We start from the raw sequence: 17441 nt of genomic DNA, 5'->3' as shown, positions 1-17441 counted from the left end.
TGGGAGATGACCTCTCTGAGTGTTTTTCCGTGCAGTCCGGAGTGAGACAGGGGTGCATCATCTCCCCTATCCTCTTCCTGGTCGCCATAGACTGAATCACATCCAACACCACAGCCGACAGACCCAATGGCTTCCAGTGGACTCTGTTCTCCGAGCTGGACGATCTTGACTTTGCTGATGATCATGCTCTCCTATCAACCAACCAGTACAACATACAGGCTAAAACTGATAGGCTGAACAACTTGCCAGACAAGTTGGGCTTAGTATCAACACTTCCAAAACACAAGTGATGTGTGTCAACTCCATCCCCACAGCACTCATCCTTGTTAATGAGGAACCACTTGAGTTTGTGGAAGATTTAATCAGCAAGGACAGCAGGGCATCAAAATACATCAAAGCTAGGCTGGGAAAGGCTCAGGGTGCCTTCTCCCAACTCCGTCCCATCTGGAGATCAAAACAATACAGCCTTAAAACTAAAATGCTCCCATTCAACAGCAATGTAAAGTCTGGTCATCTGTATGGTTCAGAGAGCTGGCGGTCAAAGGAGAATGGAAGTGCTCCATAATGGACGCTTCCGACGAATATGCCAAATCTTTTGGCCTAATAAGATCTCCAACAAAGACCTGTACAAAAAAACGGGAAGCTGGAGCATCACCAAGGAGATTACACACAGACGCCTGAGATGGCTAGGACTTGTGTTGAGGATGGAGCAGGACCGCATCACAAAGGTCCCCAACAGGCAAAAGAAAACCTGGAAGGCCAAAAACCACCTGGCGCAGAACTGTGAGACAAGAGCTGAAACAGATGAACCTATCATAGGGAGAGGCCCAACATGCTGCCTGGGACCGAGTGGAATGGAGAGTGCTCATTGAAGCCTTATATCCCATAGGGGACGAAGAGTAGTAGTAGTAGAAGTCTATCAGTCTATCAATCTATCTATCTATTCCTCTCCAGCTATCCGTCCATTGATCCATCTACCTTTCTTTCTTTACAAAATGTGTTTTTGTTGAATATGTTTATCGATGGACCTTTTGTTACACCCGCAGCCACCTCTTTTTTATATTGATGTTTCTCACTGTTTATTCTCATTGTTCTGCACCCAGGCTGTTGTGTGTCCAAGTGTTACGTGTTTAACCTACTTTGGTTGTTACTGAAAGGCCTTCAACCTGGGAGCAGCGACTCCCAGCTCCAGGTTAAACACCACACACAGAGACACAAAGACACAGGTTTATTTATCGTTCACCAACCACATGATTGACATTCGTTTGCAAGATTCACAACCTCTGCTTTTAAGTGTTGTACAATCTGCATTCACATTTGTAAAACATCCATTGTTTGTTATCACTTGGCTCCGCAAACCTTCTTTTTTGTATAGAATAAGATGCTCAGTGTGTGTGTGTGTGTGTGTGTGTGTGTGTGTGTGTGTGTGTGTGTGTGTGTGTGTGTGTGTGTGTGTGTGTGATTTTATATTCCTTATCATCCTAATATTTTGTTTATTCCTAGCTGTCTTAAGAGCAGTAGAACAACCGGTAGTAGCAGTAGTAGTGTATCAATAACAATATAACATGTTCATGTTGCTTTTGTGTTGCGCTGTTATATTCCACACAGGTCTGATCACTGGTATATCTTTCTAAAGTAATAGTACCCAGAAAGAGGCTACCGTTTAGAAGATCTAGGGGGACAGGTGAAGGAGAAAATGGGTCTGTGATAACAGCAGCAGTGGGGAAACCAGGCGAGGGTCTTGACGATATCTGATGTGTGGTTGACGGTTCTGATTCTGAAACTGATGTTTCAGGTCGAAGGCACCATCTGAACCGCGGTGGACAGACCAGCAGACTGGCCTCGTTGATGGTGTTTGTACTCAGCCTTCACATCCCCATGGAGCAATGTGTATCACATAGCAGCTGTCAACCCACACACACACACACTCACATCTGTGCAAACACACACACACACACACACACACAGACCAACACATATTCATGCACCCAAGGATGCACACACACACACACACAAATACACATACACACACACAAACACACACACAAATGTGGTAATATGCACACATGTACACATGCACCGACACACCGACACACACACACACACACACACACACAGTCTGGATAACCTTTAGGCCAATAGAATGAACGTCATCGAATCACACACCAGGTTGGCGGTTTGCTTTCTGGTAACACACACACCATAGATGGTGAAAACCATAGATCATCTTCCTAACATGTGTTTTGGTGGCCACCTGTTTGTTTACGTCACACTGGCACATGGGTGTGATGCATGGGAAAGCAATGTTTTTTCAACATGTGTATTTCATTGACTTTCACCGGCTTGGTATTATATAGAGCAGAAAAATCCACAGAATACAAATCGAATTGTCACTATAACTGTGGTATCTGGTATAGCCTCTAGACCTGTAAGCAGCCTTATTTAAGCGTTATGTAGCTGATAGGTGTTTAATACGAAGGGAGGGAGAGTCAGAGGACATTTCTGCCACTCTGTGCTTTCCTTTTAATGAGTTTGCCACGGCTGTGTTCCCGTGGCAACCCTGATGCCACAAAAACACAGAGAAGTGCTATCGGAGCTGAGCCATTCTTATCCGTGTGGAAGAAAACATCACTCTTCACAGTTCTTCATCAATCTCCCTCTCTCTCTCTCTCTCTCGCTCCCTTTATTCTAACAAGGCCACCCAAGCAAACTCTATAGTAGTGTAGTATGCCAATGATTTATTTTATCATTCACCAGCTACATGATTGACATGCGTTTACAAGATTCACACCTCTGCTTTTAGGTGTTGTACATTCTGCCTTCACATTTGTAATTTTTAATCATTTTGCTTAGCAGACCCTCTTGTTTTATAATGGATAAGATTCTCTGTGTGTATGATGATTCGATGTTGTTAATCCCCCTTATTTTTTATTTAGTTCGAGCTGTCTTAAGAGCAGTAGAAACACCGGTAGTAGTAGTGTAGGGTTAGGGTGTAACCAGTCATGTTCATGTTGCTTTTGTGTTGTGCTGTTATATTCCACGAAGGTCTGATAATAAAAGGAATACAATATAATAACAACAACAGATTGTTAGTCAAGACAAGCAGGAAGCAAGGTAAATGCCATGCATTTATTCAGCACTGCCACATCCTGTTGGTTCACATCAGTCCATGGTAATTAGGAGCAAAACGGCAGATTAACGCAATGAGGGAAAGATTCGGAACAATTCAGATGCGTTTTCTTTCAACTGTTAAGCATTTCCTCCAATGACTGTTTCACCCATATAGTACTTGTACTCGTACTGTAAATCTCCTCCGACCGACTGCCTCCCCAACCCAAGTGCAAAATAACAACACCAGAACAGTAGCAGAGTATTTCCCAGGTTATTCTTCAGATCACAGGAACACGACTGTATTAAATGGCAGTATACCGTACTTGATATATATACACACACACACACGACTCCCCCACACACATCGTAGGACTGTGTAAGCTCGCATTTGTATTCACAGTTAACGCTTCGCACAGAAGAGGTAAGAAAAGGAGGGAAACAAACACATCGTGTAAGAGAGAGAATACAGGGATAAATACAGCTTTCGTAATGCATAATAATTTATTTAAGGTCAACTTTGTATGTATGTACTGTATGTATGTATGTATCAGCGTCTGTATACCGGGTGTTATATAATACCGTATATGCGAGATAGCTTCCATTCCTGTTTGGTATATGTGCTGACGGTGGCAGTGGCCGTCGCAGGATTAGCTAGTCTACCCCACCCCCTCCCATAAGTCTAGAACGTAATACTCTAAAGGAAGAGGAAAATAAGTCATGAATTTGCATGCGTCTCCGTTTAGTAGGATTAATGATTCAGAGGCGAATGACCCACTCTCATTAGAGTCGCTTCATCAGAAGACAACACGAATCTGCCGACTAACTGCCTGTCACAACAGAGGGATGGCGTTCTGAGATCATCCGTGGTTAGCGGAGGAGACACAGGGGGTGGAGGAGGAGGAAGAGGAGGAGGAAGAGGAGGAGGAGGAGGAGGAGGAGGAGGAGGAGGAGGTGGACATCTCCTGCTCCTCGATTAAAGGGACATTTCAGCCTCCTGGGAAACCCTCGGGATGTGTCAATTATGGCTCTGTGTGTGTATGTATATTTACATATGTATGTACGCACGTGTGTGTGTGTGTGTGTGTGTGTGTGTGTGTGTGTGTGTGTTTGTTTTTGTGTGTGTGTGATGCCATTTTTGACAACAGAAATGTAGAGCGGTCCTGCTCTTGGTATGGTCCTGTTGTCTCTGATTGGTCGGAAGTGTGGGAGAAGGCGGCGAGAGGGGGCGGGATGTGCAGTCCACAGGTCGCCAGGTACGTCGTCAAGGGTCGGGGGTCGAAGGTCAGTGAAGTCAAGGTGACGCAGAGGAAGGTGTCTCCATGGGATGTCTTGTTCTTCTTCCTCTGGAGCGTTTAGTTTAGTTTAGGTCCAGGAGGGCGAGGTGATGTTTGGTTGCCACCTCCTCACTCATATATAGACATAGAAGACGCTCGCTCTCTGTCCCTCTCTCCCTCCCTTCACATATAGACATAGAGGACGCTCCCCTCTCGCTCCCTTTCTCCTTCTCTCTCTCTCTCCCTCTCACTCTCCCTATCCCGCTCTCTCTCTCTAGAGATTCGGTTCCACTGCTGACTGCTCTCTCTCTGTTGCCAATTTGTCAACAAAACCATTTATACCAGTCATCTCTATTCTTATCAGACTAGAGAGCCCTTTGAATCTCTCTCTCTCCCTCTCTGTCGCTCTGTCGCTGTGTGTGTGTGTGTGTGTCTCTCTCTCTCTCTCTCTCCATCTCTCCATCTCTCCTTGTTCTATCTCCCTCTCTCTCTCTCTCTCTCTCTCTCTCTCTCTCTCTCTCTCTCTCTCTCTCTCTCTCTCTCTCTCTCTCTCTCTCTCTCTCTCTCTCTCTCTCTCTCTCTCTCGCTCTCTCTCTCTCGCTCTCTCTCTCTGAGCCGGGGCCCTCAGGCGGGGGTCCCCGGGGGGTCTCGAGGGGACTATAGTGGCAGGCGGATGTGCATGGCGCTGCTGTTGGGCCGGGCAGCGATGATGTAGATGGCGCTCTCCTTCAGGAAGTCTGCCCAGGTCACCGACCTGGTGGACACACAGGAGGGGGGGTTAGGGTCCGTCTCTCTGCTCTGTCTGGCTGTTTGTCTCTCTGTCCCTGTCTCGTCTGACAATCTGTCTGTTCTTATGTTGTTCTGTCTGTCAGTCTGTCTCCGTGTTGATCTGTCTGTCTGTCTCTCTGTCTGCTTGTTGATCCGTCTGTCTGTCTGCCTGTTGATCTGTCTGTCTACCTGTTGATCCGTCTGTCTGTCTGTCTGCCTGTTGATCTGTCTGTCTACCTGTAAATCTGCCTGTCTATCTGCCTGTTGGTCTGTCTGTCTGCCAGTTGATCTGTCTGTTTGTATGTGTGTGTGCATTTCTGTCCACATGGTTGGATGTTATGCGAGTGTCCACCCATTTTTAAATGGCTTGCCTTGACATGGCTCACACCTGGTGGTGGAACTAAATCTGAATTAGTACACATTCATTAACACAGTAAGGACTCTGAGAGATGTCTCACAGGAGGTTAATTTTAGACAGAAAAGTTGGTGTTGCGACTTATGATGGCCTACGGACCATACACACGTCACTAGCTAATGAAGGCTATGCTAATGTATCTACTTATAACAGATGAGTGCATGTGCTCACACACACATGGGAAAACATAGACAGGATTTCATGTAGAAAACAGACCTGCTGTCATCAGCCTTGCTCCTCTCGCTAGCTGAGCTGGCCGGGCTGCTCTCACACATGGCCCCCACGTGGCTGATACTAAACGCACACACACACACACACACACACACACACACACACACACACACACACACACACACACACACACACACACACACACACACAGAGGTACACATATAGAGAGAGGTAAACATAAACAAAACACACTTGGAATATAACAACGTTTAGTACATTCCTCTCTTTGCACTGAAAGGATTTTGTCTCTGAGAGCAAAATCGGCAAAATCAATATCCATTTTTCTCAGGGGATGAACGTTGGGGCCGTAAGGACATGAATATTTCATATTTCCCATCTGGAGCGAAGGTCTGAGTAATAATCGCATGCCAGCTGTATACAAAAAACTATTTGAATCATAAGTCTGTAGATGGTGTGTTTATCATTTATTGTCCTTATAAGGTAGCTGAGTATTCAGTGTCCTCATAAAGTAGGTGACTATTTACTATCCTTTTTTTAATTGAGTGTTTAGTTTCCTGATAAGGAAAAATCAAGTGTTAAGTTTCCTTACGAGGGTTGGTGTCCTTTTTTTAAGGGTCTGTAGTAGGCTGCTGGGTGTGTCCAGTCCTCACACAGTAACAGAGCACTGTCGGCCTCTCCGCCAAGAGGTCCCGTATAACATTGCAATCATGCACGACGTAACGAGACCTAATCAGTTGAAGGACCCTCGTACTTAAACATGGGCGTCCCTCTTCCATTAATGCATGCAGCGCTTTGTGGATGGCCACATTTTTTCTTGACACACACACACTCGGTTCTGCTCTTCACACACTGAGACCACTTCAGCTACCGGGAGGAAAAAACATCCCCGATTATTTTGGGTTCATTGTGAAGATAAGAAAGACACACATTGAGGAGTGAGAGGAGTGGAGTGGGGGGAGAGGGGGGAGGATGCTGGGGGAGAACTAGCATGTTGGAGGGAGGGAATAAGGAGGCAAGCTGAGGCACACTCACCCACAATTCAGAGCAGAGCTCAGCATGAGTCTGTTGGCCAATGAGAACATGTGAGAACAGGTGAGATTGAGGGATGTTATATTTGATGGTGGAGCAGATGGGATGGGATGAAAAAGCATTTTTCACAACTATCAAATGTAAAATACACACAAAGACACACAGATGAAGAAAAACACACAAAGCATGGAGACACACACTAGCACATCACATAGAAGCAGATGATGCTTTAAGAGGTACTCCTTTTCTTTTTTTCATCATTTCATTATCACAGCTGCGAAGAAAATCTAATTTAATGCTAGTAATCTCTTGTTAGTAGTCACCGAGACAGAATGGTACTCCTGGGAATACACACCAGGCTGCAGCTTTCTCTTGCTTCTTTGACAAGGTGCTGTGAAACATCTCATTAGATCAGTGTCTGGTCACACAGTATACACTTATTTCCTGTCCCACCCATCACCCCTTTGAATTTCTTTCTTTCTTCATTTTTCCTCTTCATTTCTGTCTTTCATTCTTTCTTTACCTAATCAGAGTTCTTTCCTATACATCTCTGTTTCTTTCTTTACAAGTAGGTATATCTCTCATTAGAGCACGGTGAAGACTTCTTTCTTTCTCTCCTTTAACAGGAGAACAGCCGTCCAATGAGAGCAGTGCTTGGCGCTCCTCATTGGGCTGTGGGCCATTCTCAGGCCCTTCTGACAGAAGCTTAACTGTAAGCAGAACCCTTTTGTAGATCAGGAATCATTATTGCCCTGGTTTTTACAGAATTGATGTTAGGTTAGGCAATTTATGATGATGATGATGATGATGATGATGATGATGATGATGATGATGATGATGATGATGATGAGGAGGAGGAGGAGGAGGATGAGGATGATGGCTGGATGGCTTTTTTTTCCTGTCTACCTACCTACCTGTCTTCCTGAAAACACTCCCTGTGCACTTATTGCGCATTCCACATAGCTAGGCGGACCTATTGCTAAAGCCGGGGAGCCAGGCATGTGTTATTTACATTAACATTTAGGGCATGTAGCAGACGCTTTTATTCAAAGCAACTTACAATAAGTACATTTGACAGAAAATATGTTATGAGGGAGTGGGTATGGAGGAAGCCCTGAATTATTTGTTGGATACTTTCAAAATCTAGCTTATTCTCTCCAAATCACCTCTCCTACCTTTAATTACATTTCCATGTATTGTACATAAGCAAGATCGTAGTCGCAGGTATTGTCTTTACTTTTCTGTGATGCTTAGTCACAAACATTAATGGATACATCAGGAAACACCACTTTTGTATCTCGATAAGTTGTTTAGTCTGATCGGCACTCCTCAGAATCTCATAAAAACTCTGACATTTGAATGTCAAACCATTGTACTACTCCAAGTATATTAATACTCAAGAGATGCCGACACTGAATCAATATTCACGGTCCAACCTTCTAATACCATTGCGATGAACATCAGGAGAGGGGCAATGGAATTTAAATTAGGCTTAATTTGCATTGAAGAATAATAAGCATAGTGATTCAGCTGGTTTGTGGCGCTGTCCCTGGGCGTTTGAGATACATTTTGTTGTCAACTCTGGTGCCAAACGGTTTGTGATTTGTGTTTTTTTTGAGGTATCACCTTTCTGTTTATGGGGTGTCAATTTCACAGAACTTCCTGGATATAGAGATAACGAGTTTCCATTGGTCAAAACGGAGAATTTGTCCAATTCTAAACTTGCCCCATTTTGTTTGCAGGGTATACAATTATATGTTCCCTGTCTTTTACACTAAATATCCCGGAAATCCGTACTGCTATCCTGAAAAAATTCTCGTTCCTTTAACAAGGTGCTGTCAAATATCCCAATAGATCAGTGTCTGGTCACACAAAGTATACAATTATTTCCTGCACCCCCCCCACCCCTTGAATTTCTTTCTTTCTTTCTTTCTTTCTTTCTTTCTTTCTTTCTTTCTTTCTTTCTTTCTTTCTTTCCTTCTTTCTTTCTTTCTTTCTTTCTTTCTTTCTTTCTTTCTTTCTTTCTTTCTTTCTTTTTCCTCTTTCTTTATGTCTTTCATTCTTTCTTTACCTAATCATCGTTCTTTCTTTTTCAGTCTCTTTATTTTCAGAGTAATATATCTTATTAGAGAATAGTAAAGGCTTCTTACTTTCTTTCCTTTAACCCATTTAGGCCTAAAACGCCTGCTAAAAAAGGCCTTTTTATGCCTAAGAACTTTTCTGTAAACCCCCTCTCAAAACCTGAAGGTTTTCAGAACAATATTCAAAGTTTGTCAACGCCTAATAAAACCTTAATTTCTCAGGCTCTATAGCAGATAAAAACATGAGGTAAAAGGCATTTGAGAGATTAATTCTTTGGCTGTCAACTCGACTGACTTGCTTGGCCATAAACTTCAACTGCATATTTTTAAAAAATCAATAGACATCAAAAACATCAAGAACATTTTGAAAATCAATACAGATCTGCTTCTATGTCATACTTTTGAGGTACCAAAGTGACAAGTGATAGACACTGAAACACAGATATAGAACAAAACAAAACAGAGGGTTACTTCTTCTTTACCTAATAATTTCAATTTTAATTAATGTTCATTTTCTTTGTTGTATTATTTTGATGGATCATATTATCATCATATTATTATCCATAATCATCCATTATTATCAGTGACTTGTGACATAACGTATTGTAATTAGTATCAGGATCAAATCATTATCATCAGACATGAATTATTATCGTAAGAATAATCTATAATTGTCATTTGTATTGTTTTTTTTTTATGTATCATATTATTATCCAAATCATCCATTATTAGCATTGCTCAGCATAGAGGTTGGTTTGCATTATAAGACGCATCCACATTTCTTCCGTGAAGATATGGGAGAATACCTGCACCGGTGTTATAACATCTGGCATTGGCAGCTCGATCTTTATGCCAGGTTGGCGATTGAATGGAATCTTTTCCCACGAGTGAAAGTTGCCACTCTTCCACTCGTTCGCGAAGCCTTCAAACTCGCTCAAATCCTCTTCTTCCCCAAACATCGCTTGAATCCATTGCTCTCTTACCACGCGATCAGATGGTAAAATATTTTCTTCCAAGTTATCTAATATTCATCTAAGTTATCTAATTCAGTGTCTTCGATGTCACTACCTTCACTCGAATCTGCCATGTTCGATGCCATATTCGATCGCTTCGGCGATTTAAAGTTTAAACGTCCCACTGACTAAAACATGATCCACGTGTATTTCGACCAATAGAATGCTTCGCTATTAATTTAAAAAAAATCCCAAGCATCTCGTTCGCTCACCCCAAGAATATATCAACCAATCACAGTGAGTATAACTGGTCATGTGCCTTGAAAAAGACCGCATTGCTGAAAATGACACAGACGCGTTTCCCGGTCTCAATGGTAACTACGCATAGATGCGTGTTCCGGTCTTAAAGGTAAATACACACGTATGCGTGATCCGGTCTGAATGGGTTAACAGGAGAGCAGCCATCGATCAGACCTCAGTCAGACCTCTGACCGAGGTCTGATGCTAGCAAGGGTTCCCCAGGCCGCCCGCGCCGTCTTGGCTCACCTGACGTTGCAGGACTGGCTGTCCTTGTTGAGCTTGTGGAACCAGGAGGGCTGGGCCTGGCGGCTCTCCCCTCCCGTGATCAGGCCGTCCTTGTCCAGGTCCAGGCCCAGGAACAGGGTGCGCGCCCGGTCCCTCTCCTTGGAGCTCAGCAGACGCACCATCGAGTTCTGGGGAGCCACGAGATCAGGAAGGTTTTAGTGTTCCTACTTGTACATGGCACCTTCACCTGACTTGTTGTACTGGCCATCACCTCTTCTGAAACACGGCTTTGGCTTCACTTCACTTAATGTTATAAAACATTTCCAATGGGGAATTATCGCTAACAATATTAATGAATTAGTAATGTTGTCAGGCCCACAATATGGTTCATACAATCACCTGTATATACACGTTTTCTTATCATTCTCAAGTTTGTTCAACACATGCCATGGACAACATTATCAAATCAACTACATGACTCCAATGCTCATCTCATCCCCATTACACATCAGCCATAACACATTTCAGGGACGCTTTTATCCATAGCGACTTACGACCATTAATTCACACATTCACACAGCAACAGCAGAGTGGACCAGGCAGGGCGACAGCAAGCTCGTCAAGAGCGGTGAAGATGAGGTGTCTTCCTCAGAGACAGCCCGACGCTCGAGGAGGAGCCGGGGATCGAACTAGCAACCTTCCGGTTACCAGCCAACCCGCTCTACCTCCTGAGCTACTGCCGCCCTCACTCACACATACACTCATCACACCACATGCACATCACCCACAGAATACCTCGGTGCGGAGCTTCCGGAGTACCGACATGGACTCGAAGTACAGGAAGTCGGACCACTCGATGTGGCCCTTCTTCTCGGGGTCCATGGCGGCGAACTGGCCCAGCACCTCCTCCTCCTGCTCGTCCGTCAGGTCCTTCTCATACTGCTGCTTTGACATGAAGTGGCGGTACTGCAGCAGCTCGTCAGAAACCAGGCACGACTCTGCAACCCCCGACCACACAAAGCGCCGTCAGTGCACTAGGGTTTACAGGGCCCCTATAGTTGTTTACATTTAGGGGGTTTTGCTGACTGACAACCATTCATCCACACATTCACACAGCTTATCAGGAGCAGTTAGGGTTAGGCGTTTTGCTCAGGAACACCTCGACACTCAGCTAGGAGGAGCCAGGGATTGAACTGGCAATCTTCCGGACACCAGGCAACCCACTCTACCTCCTGAGCTACTGTCGCCCATCACAAGTAGGCGTGGCCGTCAGTTGGGCGCGGTCGACGGGGTTAGCAAGGGGTTTCATTTACGGGGGAAACTCCCACTTGTGATGTCACAAACGGTTATTTACTGAAGTGGGGTGTAATGTTTAATCAACCTCCCACATCGTGATTAAATAAGGTGTGTATTGCTTGATTTATTTCTTACAAAGACAAAGACGAAAAAGTCTGAGAATCCCTCCCATTCAGAGTGCATGGGTTTACATTTCGTTCTGTGTAGCACAATCTGACAATCATGGACACGAATCAACAGATACATTTTCATGAGCATGAGCACGAAGTCGCTTCATACCGGGTTGCACTATCATGCATCCGTGGACACGCCCACTTGTGATGTGAAACACGGGTAGACCTTGTAACAGCTTGTAATGGCTGAGCAACATCACACCTGAATATTGGGCCTCCTTAACACATTGTTCTTTCTATAAAAGGCAAGAAAAGCAAACCAAACGACCATTGATCGCCCTGCTATCTGGGCAGCAGTGTAATATACATTGGCTCGAGGCTCGAGCCTCTTGGGGGACAAATGCATTCAATACTCATTGATTCAGATAAGGGCTACATTATGGTAGTGCCTTATTAGCCCTGCAAGATCCGCAAAAGATTTCCCTGTGAACTGAATTTATCAATTGGTGATCGAGAAAGTCTAGTCCCTTTCTAGGGCAACTGGGAAAATGTGGCGTCGTTTTCTTAAAGGTACTTCTGAACACTGATTGAAAAAGCATCGTCGGCACTGGAAAGGGTTATCGAGACTCCATGTGATCCTTGAAGCTGAGAAAAGATGTCACCCATTGCAATGGAGTGTATGATTCCCTCCTGCTAGTAAGCAGGTGCAGGGGGGCAGACTTAGCGTCAGTAGCCAAAACTGCTGGCAGCACCTGGCAGACAGAAAGTGAGTGTTATTACGTGCCCCCCTCCAGCAGTCAGACTCTTAACTCACACCTGTCATCTAAATGAGCCAATCACAAGGCAAGCAGGAACTCACGCAGGTGGGAACGTCTCTAAGTAGCATTTTGGAAGGCACATTAATGGCACCTCGTTAGAAACACAGTCGCAGGTGGTCGGGATGCGGTTGTTATTCGCCACTCAGCAGACACCCCTTCATCGAAAGCAACTTCCAGTGCACTGCAGCAGGTACAAGTTTGAGGCAGTTTGATCAAGGACACCTACTGGTAGACTGAAGAGATTCAAGCCCAGAACCTTCTCGCTGGGTCCAGACAATCTACCCACGACACCATCCCGCCTGAACAACCATGTGACATGTAGAGGGTGCCAGACTAAAGGCAGTGAGCCAATATGGATGCTGTAGGAGCCTCAATCCATGGCAGCTTTGTGTCTCAAAGCATCGGTATGCTGAACAGTGCACCCAGATCTCCTTATACAACGAATAATCAATCTGATCACTAGACTCAGTGCTAAACGTCTCTTTATTTTATCTCTTGCAACCATTGCCTCCTAGGTCTTGGACACTCCACACACATTCTCAACACAATACACATCAATGGAGAGAGACTCAAACACAAGACTCAAAACATCAATCGACCATTAATCCACAACGATACACACATAAAGAGGTCTCTTGACAGATTCAAATTTTCCCCGGGATCAATAAAGAAATCGGAGTCTGAATCTTTAACTCCAGCATTTGGACTATACTCCATTGACAAATAGCCCGGTACACAATGTGGCAGGTGTAAACCGCTTCGGGTGGAAGGGGGGGTTGGGTGGGTGGTACTCACCAGGGATGATCTTGCATTGCTTGAAGGTCTCCACTAGGCTGTACATCTCCTCCTCCGTCAGCAGGAGGTTGACGTTATCCTGGGGAAAGACAGATGGACATGGAGGTAGGAGGGGGGGTTTAACAGGGAGCCCCGTGAAGCAGTGCTTCCCAACTGATGGGTCGCGGCCCCCTAGTGGACTAAAAGAAGGGATTATTAAACAATTTATCGTTTGTTTTAAAAAACAATGTTAATGGTATTTTTGTGATCAAATCCATCATTGCTGTGATATTTATAGCCACACATAGTACCTAAGTAACCTAGTATTGCTTTGTTTTGATACATGGTTTTTAAACACCGTATTGTTGGTCGGCTGCGGGCCACTTAAGCGGGCGTCAAGTGAAAGCAGGTTGTGATCCCTTGACATAAAGGGCCGCACACATCTCTCTCTCCGAGAGGAAGTGGCTTCAGAGGCCCGCAAGATGACGACTTGTTCACTTTAACGTTCAATAATTGAGCGTACTCTAATCTCCGGCAGGAAACCACTCATCGCGGATTAGACGCCGCCCTCACCTCCGCTTTTCCACCAATTTTCCCGCTGGGTGTCTCCTGTTCAGGGCTGTTAGGCTGGCTCACTGTGAGCTGCTATTGATGGCTCTGTAATGGATCACAATGTGGATTGGATTCTAATATTAGAGAGAGAGATGAGTGTTTGTTTCGCTCGATTATCCTGCATGTGTTTATATGTTCCAAGGGGCCTCATATAGGGGAGAGTCTGAAGACAGTTAGAGACATTTGAAGAACTGAGTAATAATAAACAATTTATCAGACTAACTCAGTTGAATAAGAACTGTTTGCACCAGAGACAAATTGTCTCTGTGGTCATTTATTGTCTTTTCCCTCTAATAGATCTCTCTTTATTTCTTTTCAAGGATTACTTTACGAATGAGTGTTCCCAATAGATTGGTAACAGCAGCACCACTTTATCAGAGTCTCGCCGGAGATAAGTTCAATTGAAACTAAAGCTGACTGAGAGTCAGCCTACTGCTGGCAGAAAACAACACTTTGATTTTGCCGGCAACTCGACAGACGACTCAGGCTTCCTCTCTGTAATTAACGAGCTGACAGGACACCGGTGCTCAGGGAGCAGAGAGTACAAGGGTCCGTGGTTTGCGGTGCTGCTGTTGTTTTTAAAGTTACACTACAAAAGACTACAGGCGCTCAGTCTTTGTCATCATACATTTCCACAATTACTACTAACCATTCATTTACATATAAAATGCTGCATCGGCACACATGCGTGATGGCTATGAAGTCTGAAGGTTGTGATTGGTCGGATCATGGGCTGTTTACAAGTAAATAGCCCATGTTTACTTGTATTACTCTGAAGAAGCTAAGCCATCCCGATCGATCCAGACGCCACACCAACGCTTTAACACGCTGCTGCTGGCACTGCTAGACTGGGTAACCCCGCCCATTCTGCCGGCGATTTGAGTTTGCCATGCACAAGGGTCTGGAGAAGAGCAATACATTTCTATTCTAGTTTCGATACGTTTTTGCATGAGCCAATCAACATGCTGGCTTTTCCCCCTGGCGCACTATTGGCTAGTTTAACACAATGACGACGGCAAGCAGCCAATTGCGTACAGTCATTTGACCTATAGGCCCATTAATCACACCTCTTGCGCTGAATAAAATGACAGCAGCTTCCCAAGACCAACGCGCAATTAACGATTGAGCTTGGTCTAAAACTATAGCCAGGCTAGGCACTGCTGGCGCAAGTGATGGAGCTTCAAACTGAGCTTCACAAAAAATAACCCGCCACCACTATGTCCTCAAGCCCCTCGAAGCATTGAGACAAACAATAAATGAACCAAAGGTGTATAATTGGAAAGGTCCATTAATAAGCCAAATATGAAACGCTCGCTCCATGCTGTGTAGAAGCATTTTGCCCAATTATACTAGATATAGGGGCTTCATGATACTAGATATAAAAAATATATGTATAATATTTGCCCCCCTGTCAGGAACTCTTGCCACCTCTTTGTCACCCTTTGTACAATTTTCTAGATCTCATCTAGCACTGGTTTGGTAACAGACGTGTTTAGTATTCCTGCTGCAGCTTCTCTGCACTTCATTTTGTTTTGTTATTAGAAAGTTGCATCCGCGGCACTTACATCTCTGTAGCTGTTCCACTATTGATTGTTTGCCCTCAGCGAGAATTGCTTGGAAACATTGCGTCGGTGTGACGTACTGTGTACTGATGATGTGGTGTGTAGAAGCTACAGGGGACGTGAAGTGTTTTTGTTTGAAAGACAGGAAGTGTCAGGTTTATAGTGTGTTTTATCCAAAGTGACTGGTGAGTGATTTGGTTTTCAGATCACCTCAAGCCAGTCAGGGAGATACCTTAATTGTTCAAATCAAATTGAAACACGTAGCATCTGTGTTTGTGGATAGGCCTGCATGCCCCAGCCTCCAGCTGTGGCACAGATGCACAACCAAGGCCTGATTATGTCTACAACCCCCACAGGTCTATGAAGATTGGCTCATTCATATTACATGCACCCTGGCCGAGATTTCTTTCCTTCCTATTATCATTGTTGACGATGATTATTGCTCTTGTGCTTGCACTTGTTCCAATAATAATTGTATCTCATTAAAAAACAGCCATTTCCATATATTTAACAATATAGATGTATTACTATACACTACATATAAATATATATACTTCAATTCAAAAACACATTTATTCAACAGTTTTCAGCTAAGCTAACATAACTGCACAAGGGTTTCTAATCATCATTTAGCCTTTTAACACAATTAGCTAAACAAGGTACCAGTAGAACACAGGAAGGATCATTGCTGGAAATGGGCCTCTGTATTCCTGTTTGGATATTCCATTGAAAATCAGCCGTTTCCAGAATATTCATTAAAAAAATAAATAAGGACATATTTAAGTTTCCCCAAACTTTGAAACAGGGGTATATGTCTTAAGATGTACTTGATTCATTTCCCGTCTGAAAATGAAAGGAGTCAATCTCATATCATATCCTATTTTATTCTTTTAAAAACACTTTAATCCAAATTGAGGACATTAAGGAGCAGTGTGTGCTTGTACCGCAGGGCTCCACCACGCATGCCATCGGTTGTCCAGGGCGAGGGGGAGACACACTGCACCGTACACAATACCCCGCTCAACATGCCGTGGTTCACCAAGACGCGGCTGAATGCGCCGGAGACGCCTCATTAGACACACATTGTACTGTAACGACTCAGGACGAAATGGCTTCCTGCTGTTGCTAGGAGACCATTGAGCATCCTTGAGAGGGCTCACATCTGTTGTAGAGGTCTTAGAACATGGCGGAAGATCAGCCGGCTCGCTGGCTCAACGCCATGGCCCCGTGGGGGAGACGCGCCGTATAGCGACAGGCGCAGGTTCAACACTGAGCAGTTCCTGCGGTCCTATGCTACACGTCATTAACTTTATACTACAGTTCAGCTTTCTGTATCTCCCTCCGGTCCATGAAGCCACAAACATTATGCATCCAGATTATATACATAAACTGAATACATATTGTTTATAGTTTGCTGCATCACAGCACCTTTAGTATGCCTTTAATCCCAGTGATGTATATATCAATGCAACCCCTGCTCCTTAAAGGCACTATTTGTTGGACATTTACATGCATAAAGAATCAACTGGGGGCTGGTTTTGCCGTAAACAAGATGTAGAAGAATGTGACTTCTCAACCCAGATAATGGCAAAATGTACTGTTGATTTGTACATTTTATAATATTCTCCCATTTTATGTTCACACCTTATATTTATCTATTATTAAAACCAACATTAGTTTAGGAGTTATTGCCTCAACCCAGCGAACTCTCACATAGGCTGCAGTTCATTACCCGGCCGAAGGGTTCAGTAATGAGAAGGAGTTGGTATTCTTACACAAAGAACCTTGATTAACATGAGCCTTCAACGAAAAAACAAAAGTAAAGGAATCTGTTTCGATCAAGCTGAAATGGCTTGATGACCCTTTTCAGTAGCATTCGGCATGGTTTGTACGAAACACAACTACACAACACCAAACC

At 44.2% G+C, this 17441-nt stretch overlaps 1 protein-coding gene across 2 annotated transcripts in view; it reads right to left on the bottom strand.

Annotated features, from left to right (window-relative positions):
* Window positions 1-4858: 4858 nt before the first annotated feature.
* phf24 (PHD finger protein 24) overlaps window positions 4859-17441 on the bottom strand; it is a 34405-nt gene continuing 21822 nt past the window's right edge. The window contains exons 4-9 of one of the 2 annotated variants that reach the window (XM_060038256.1): window positions 13371-13449; window positions 11144-11346; window positions 10370-10536; window positions 6793-6822; window positions 5785-5862; window positions 4859-5139 (exon numbers count right to left, since the gene is read on the bottom strand). In XM_060038256.1, the coding sequence (XP_059894239.1) occupies window positions 5043-5139; window positions 5785-5862; window positions 6793-6822; window positions 10370-10536; window positions 11144-11346; window positions 13371-13449 (654 nt within the window). In that variant the 3' untranslated portion in view covers window positions 4859-5042. The remainder of the gene's footprint in view (window positions 5140-5784; window positions 5863-6792; window positions 6823-10369; window positions 10537-11143; window positions 11347-13370; window positions 13450-17441) is intronic. The other variant, XM_060038257.1, reaches the window with a different exon arrangement.

Source organism: Gadus macrocephalus, chromosome 19 (assembly GCF_031168955.1).
Source record: "Gadus macrocephalus chromosome 19, ASM3116895v1".
Classification (NCBI taxonomy): Eukaryota; Metazoa; Chordata; class Actinopteri; order Gadiformes; family Gadidae; genus Gadus; species Gadus macrocephalus.
Note: the sequence above shows the minus strand (reverse complement) of the source record. Positions and strands in the feature narration are given on the sequence as shown.